Source organism: Lucilia sericata, unplaced genomic scaffold (genome assembly GCF_015586225.1).
Source record: "Lucilia sericata isolate MDLA Ls3-8-SP2 unplaced genomic scaffold, ASM1558622v1 Contig000515F_arrow, whole genome shotgun sequence".
Taxonomy (NCBI): domain Eukaryota; kingdom Metazoa; phylum Arthropoda; class Insecta; order Diptera; family Calliphoridae; genus Lucilia; species Lucilia sericata.
In genome coordinates, this window is record NW_023994528.1 from 20,634 (window position 1) to 27,794 (window position 7,161).

The window sequence follows — 7,161 nt, forward strand, 5'->3', positions numbered from 1 at the left end:
ACAAATGAGCCCCTAAGTAGTAATGGTCATTAGTTGGAAAGTTTTTAATATTTTAATGAAAAATATATGCGATAGGGTAATTAGAAGTCACTGCGATGGCCCCTAAGAAGAAAAAGCTCAAAGCTGCACAAATACTTAGACCCTACCAACTTGTGGGTATGTACTACGTAGACAAATTTGTTTTTAACGGTTTATCTGTGTCGTATTCGGGGTTCATAATAGTCACAGTTTTTGAATTCGCTTTCTGCGGTTGCTTCAGTAGGTTTATTCATCGTTTGTTGTCATTTCTTTTATTTCACTTCACAAGTGTTTGTTGTTTTTATTTATATATTTTTGATTTTTAATAAATATTTTTGTTTTTTGTCAAGTTTTGTTGGAGGAAAAAGTTTTTGTTAAAAGTAACATTAGAGTGCAAATTCAGTTTAAACATTCACTTCGTTTGATCAAGTACACAATCTATAGAAGAGCCCGCCATGACTGCCAATTCAGCCGATAGTGTTTTCGTTGCCCGTTCAGAGGGTATTTCTGCCGAAGGTGTCCGTGATCAGTATGCTGATGGTAAAGCCGCCAAAGTTTGGGAAATTTTCATTGGTGACAAAAATTCCCGTACCGATAATTACAAACAGTTTTTGATCAATTTATTGAAGTCTAAGAATTGTAAACGTATTTTGGATGTAGCCTGTGGTACTGGGTAAGTAACTATTAAAATAACAATAAGGAAAAAATTGTATTTAAAAAATTCTTTCTAAATATTGGAAAAATAATTTACTAGAGTTTTGTATTGAAATTTAAACAAATTTGTATAAACATATTATTTGCCCTTTTAGAATTGTTTAACGATTTCAATATTTTTAATTAATTTAATTGATTTAATTAATATATCATTTGAAGGATTTATGAAATTCTCACTTAGTTTGCTAAACAGAAATACATTTTGCCAGTATTATTATCCTAGACAGCAATCCAGCGTAATCCAAAGATCCGGCAACCTCATGACCAGTTTCCTAACTGATTTACCTCGGAACGGAACGTAGACACTAACTGAACTTTTAGTTCTGCTAAGTTTAATCATTTAAAGGATTTTCATTAATTTTAAACTTTAGATTAAATAACGAATTTATTCATTTATTTATTTGTTTTTGTAATAACTTAAAATTTTGAACTTTTTACAGTGTTGACTCCATTATGCTATTGGAGGAAGGCTTTGAAGTTGTTTCGGTAGATGCCTCTGACAAAATGTTGAAATATGCTTTGAAGGAACGCTGGAACCGTCGTAAGGAAGCCGCCTTCGATAAGTGGAGTAAGTATAATTTGTAGATATTTTATTTTAATAAATTTTAATTAACTTTATATTTTACATATTATTTTATAGTTATTGAAGAAGCCAATTGGTTGACTCTCTATGACGAAATCAAGGATATTGTTCAGACTGGCTTCGATGCTGTCGTTTGCTTGGGCAACTCATTCGCCCATTTAATGGACTCATCTCCCCAGCAAGTGTTGCATAAACAAGCCATTAAAAACTTTGAAAAGTGCTTGAAACCCGGTGGTATGCTTTTGATTGATCACCGTAATTATGATAACATTTTGGAAACCGGTTCAACCCCCGCTAAGAGTATTTATTATAATGTAAGTTGATAAAAAGTAAAAATATTTATGATTTTTATTTTGTTAGTAAACAAGTCATTCATCCTTCTCTAACTTACTACGATTTGATAAGAATTATGTTGCGCTATTATGTTGAAAGTGCTAATATCATAATCTAATCAAATTCTTAGTCGAAAGTACAATCTGAAAGCCTAACTATTTGGTTTGGATACCACTATTATCTATCTATAAAAAGTACTTTCAAATGTCTCTTTAACCTTTACAAATTGTCAACCGATTAACCCAGATTTACTATCACTTTCAATATATCTTGACGTCAATACTCTATATAGAAGAAGAATTTTTTTTGCAAAAATAAATTACCTTCTAAACAATAAAGATAGTGTGAGTGACCTCTATACTAACCTTTTCCTTAATTATTTTGTTTTTTAAACCAAATAATACCCATATGCTTCAAAATATATTTCAAAAACTGGCACAAACTGGTAAATAATTAATATAAATTTGATAAAGCCACAAAGTAAATTCATAAATATTTTGAATGTACATTCATCATATGTGCGATTTTTTCGAAATCCCTTCTTATCAATCAGTGACATTGACCTTTAGTAGAAAACTCATAGGAAGAATCATGCAATTATTGGAACATGCTATAAAATTAAGTTTATTTTTCTTATAATAACATATGATAAAGACTCACGTTTTCTTTATAATCTCGTTTTTATAGATTTTTTTTATTATGTTATATTAATCTTATTATTGTCAATATTATAATTTCAGACAAGCCATACCGCTGATATTAAGACTTCCGTATTATTCTATTGCGGCAAACCAGCTATGGTTACCATGGACTATTTGATTGCTGCCAACAATTTGAGCAGTGAATTCCGTTTGTCCTACTATCCTCATGAATTGAAAAAATTCACTGAAATCCTTAAGGAAATTTTTGGTGCCCATGCGGAACATCAATTGTTTGGGGATTTCAAAGATCTTAGTGTTGTTAAAAATCCCGCCTTTTATATTCATTTAATTGAAAAGAATTTAAATTAGATTTAGTTTATAGTTTATTTAAGTAATCTCAAAGTCAAAATAAGTAGATAAATATGTTAAATTAAATAAATTGTTGTTATTTTAAATATGTATGTAAATGTGTACTTTTTATGTAGTAATCGTAAAAAACGGGGAGGATTTAAATAATTTTGTAAAAAAGAATGTGAAAATATTTATATGAAAATGAAAATTCATATCACGGACCAGGTTTATAATGTATCATCGGGCTAACAAATGTGTCTAAAATTTCACTTGATTGAAATCTGCAGTATGTATATTTGATATCAGTGGGCCCATTCGAGGTTTATTCGTTATTTTAAAGTTTATGCTAATATTCTAATAATTTTTATACTAATAACACAGGCCAAAAGCTTTGGAAAAACTTTTTAAATCAATCTGACTCGATACCACGTATTTTTAGCTACTGAAACAATTTTCTCGCAAAATGGTATTAAATATTTAGTTGATATATTACGGACATTTTATATACATAGTTACTAGCTATACCCAGTGTGCTTCGCTACACTCATCGTAATGGAATAAAATAAATATAATTATTGTAAATATATACAAGTATATCTGCACTATCAAAAAGTCCCCTTTTAGAGAACTCTTTAAGTTTAATTTTATGATTCTAGTCTCAATATTACAGAAATTAAAAAAAAAAAAACAGTTAAAGAACGAAAAAGTACCAGACAGTGCCTTTTTATAGATTTTTATTAAATCAGAATGACGCATGTTTAATTTTCAACCAGAAACCAAACAAATCACATACAGATTTTTATACAATCAGGAAGCTGCGTGTCCGATTTTATGTTTTTACGTTCAATATTATAGAAAATTCGAAAAGAATTAGAAAAGGAACAAAAAAGATACTGGTACCTTTTTAAATGTTTATTCAATTATGTTTACATATGTTTATATATTAAATATTTTAGAAACCTCAAAAGTTGAAGTACGAAAAAGTACCAATAGACCTATTTTATTTAATTTCATGTTCCTAAGTTCAATATTATAGAAAATTCAAAAAGTACCAGTTAAAGAACGAAAAAGTACCAGAAAATATTCCAGTTTAAATTTTCAATCACTCAAGTCTCTGATTGCTTAGTTTTATGTTTCAAAGTACCAAAAGACCTATTTTATTTAATTTCATGTTCCTAAGTTCATTATAATAGAAAACTCAAAAAGTACCAGTTGAAGAACGAAAAATTACCAAAGGGCCCGCTTTTATGAATTCTCATTAACTCCGGGATCCACATGCTTAATTTCATGTTTCTAGGATCAATATTATAAAAAACACAAAAAGAACCTTTTGAAAAACGAAAAAGTACCAAAAAGTCCCCTTTTATAGATTATAATTTACTCCGGGCTCTACATGTTTATTTTTATGATTCTGTATTTAATTTTATAGAAAACTCAAAAAGTACCAGTCGAAGTACGATAAAGTACCAAATTTCTTATAGATTCTTATTTATTCCAGGCTCTAAATGCTTAATTTGATGTTTCTAGGTTCAATTTTTGTAGAAAACTCAAAAAGTACCAGTCGAAGAAAGAAAAAGTACCAAAAAGTCCTCTTTTATAGATTCTCATTTACTCCGTGTTCTACATGCTTAATTTCATGTTTCTAGGTTCAATATTATAGAAAATTCAAAAAGTACATTTTGAAGAACGAAAAATTACCGAAAAGTCCTCACTTAATCCGGGCTCTACATGTTTAATTTCATGTTTCTAGGTTCAATATTATAGAAAATTTAGAAAGTACCTTTTGTAGAACGAAAAAGTGCCAAAAAGTCCCCTTTTTTAGGTTCTCACTTAGTCCTGGCTCTACATTTCACGTTTCTAGGTTCAATATTATACAAAAATTCAAAAAGTACCTTTAGAAGAACGAAAAAGTACCAAAAAGTCCTTTTTTATAGATTCTCATTTACTACGGTTCTAAATACTTAATTTCATGTTTTTAGGTTAAATTTTATAGAAAACTCAAAAAGTACCAATCGAAGGACGAAAAAGTACTAAAAAGTGCACTTTTATAGATTCTCATTTAATCATGTTTCTAGGTTTATTTTAAAGAAAACTCAAAAAGTACCTTTGTAGAACGAAAAAGTAAAAAAAAGTCCCTTTATTATTAATTTCTTGTTTCGATTTCAATATCATAGAAACCTCAAAAAGTACCAGTTGGAGAATGAAAAAGTACCAAAAAATATCATTTGGTACCGGTTTTCCAAATAACACCCCATTAGAATATTTTAGTCTTTCTAGATCTAATAAATTCATTGTGTCATCATTGTGTTTGAATAAAATCAAATTTCCCGTTTTTACCCCTTTTGGTACTATTTTCCTCACCATTAACGAAATAAAAATTCTGTTCCAAAAAGTTGCAACACCGTATTGGGAGCCCGTACCAAGTACCAAAAATAGGTACAATTTTCACCCCTTAAACGTCCGAGTATCCAAAAAGTACTAAATTCGTATTTTTATTTTTTCGTTAGGTTATGAGGAGTCAAAAATATTTTTTGTAGAATATTTTAGTCTTTCTAGATCTAATAAATTCATTGTGTCATCATTGTGTTTGAATAAAATCAAATTTCCCGTTTTTACCCCTTTTGGTACTATTTTCCTCACCATTAACGAAATAAAAATTCTGTTCCAAAAAGTTGCAACACCGTATTGGGAGCCCGTACCAAGTACCAAAAATAGGTACAATTTTCACCCCTTAAACGTCCGAGTATCCAAAAAGTACTAAATTCGTATTTTTATTTTTTCGTTAGGTTATGAGGAGTCAAAAATATTTTTTGTATGTTCATTGGTTTAAAAGATACATGGGGTGCAAAAAAAGTACCAAAATACAGTTTTTACCCGTTAATTCCCTAAAGGGGCCGAATTTTAAAAAAGTACCAGACACCTGTCCGCTTATTTTTTAAATGAACGACGATAAGTTTTAAACTGTTTTTGTGTCTTTTATAGTTTAGGAGATATGAGGTTACCGAATTTACCCGTTTTTACCCTTTTTTACCCCCTAAACATTCGAATTTACAAAAATCCCGTCTTAGTTGATCTATTTAGTGGGAGACCAACATCCAGTCCAAATTTCAACTCTTTAGCTTCAACCGTTTAGGCTGTGCGATCAGTCAGTCAGTCAGTCAGTCATTAACGTTAGAATTTTATATATTTATATAGATAGCAAGTAAGAAACTATAGTCAGGCGTGGCCGACCATATGATACCCTACACCAATTTCGAATATTAAATGTGATTCATTTTCAATAATAAAGCATTTATGTTGAATCTTACATAGGTTCCAAATAACCCAGCGAAAAATCTTAAAATTTTGGTAATGAGTAATCTAGATAATGAAGTTATTTAATACATTACCTGGTAATGAGTAGTTGTTATCAATTACATTACTTAATTTTTTTGAATGGAATTTGTAGGCAATTATCTAGAGAATCAGTCCAATTATCTAAAGCATCTATCCAAAGTTTGTGTTTCGAATCATAGTTGATATCCGTATTTTTAAAAGACGTAGAAATAACTTGTTAATGGAGCACTGAGTAAGCGGAAAGAGTAAGTAAGTAAGCACATTTGTACCCAGTTATTTTTTGAACCTCGTCGAACAAAAATAATCAGTTATTCACCCCAAAAGTAAGTACTTTCATATTGCTCCAATATTACTTGCCTGCTTACCGGGTAAGTAAAGTTTTTCCTGGGAATGTCTGTTCATGTACGGCTATATGCTGACTAGAAGAAATTAAAGATCCTATTTCAGTTTCCAAAGAAGAGTATGTGACAAATTATAACATACAAGGTGACCGTATCGAATCAGAAAGTGATTTTGAACCGACTGATATATTTAAGGACAAATATTTTTCCTGTTACAAACTTCAGCACATTGTGCCTAGTAGTAGTATACTAGACGTAGTTAAGAAAAAATGACCCAAATTGGAAGATCCGGTTGTATGGGGACTAGGGCAAAAATTGGTCCGATCGTTTTAAAATTTAATGTCGGGATTTATGTTTATATAAAACTTATTTGTGCCTGATTGTTTATTAATGAATTGTGGACGTTCAAATAACTTTCTGAAGGGGACTTTGTATAGGGGCTAGGGTCAAATGAGGCAAGATCATTACTAAAATTGGCAGGATTATATCAAACTTAGTCATTCAAGTCCTTTTCTGAAGGGGCTAGGGCTAGTGCCCGTTCTTGAAGAAAATCGCTAGCCAATTAATGTAGATATAGTAGGTCATTTAACATAATTATGAGGTCAAAAGCCTTATTCGGGGGTACGGTATGTATGTATGGGGGCTAGGAGAAATAATGGACCGATTTCAGCCATTTGCAATAGCGTTCGTACAGACAGACGGACGGACGGACATAGCTTAATCAACTCATAAAGTAATTCTGAGCCGATTAGTATACTTTAATATTTTTGGGTGTTACAAACATCAGCACAAACGCATAATTTAGATTTTTTTTTAATATTTCTTAATTAAGGGTTTTTGACAC

At 30.4% G+C, this 7,161-nt stretch overlaps 1 protein-coding gene across 2 annotated transcripts; it reads left to right on the plus strand.

Moving 5' to 3' along the window:
* Positions 1–238: 238 nt before the first annotated feature.
* LOC119605752 (glycine N-methyltransferase) lies at positions 239–2,750 on the plus strand. 2 transcript variants are annotated; one of them, XM_037959033.1, is made up of 5 exons: positions 239–258; positions 369–691; positions 1,173–1,300; positions 1,373–1,629; positions 2,389–2,750. In XM_037959033.1, exons 2-5 carry the CDS (start codon positions 474–476, stop codon positions 2,656–2,658), a joined length of 873 nt encoding a protein of 290 aa, XP_037814961.1. In that variant the 5' UTR covers positions 239–258; positions 369–473; the 3' UTR covers positions 2,659–2,750. The 2 variants fall into 2 exon arrangements, with proteins under 2 accessions (XP_037814961.1, XP_037814962.1); XM_037959034.1 differs by lacking the exon at positions 239–258 and having other exon boundaries at positions 366–691.
* The last annotated feature ends 4,411 nt before the right edge of the window (positions 2,751–7,161 follow it).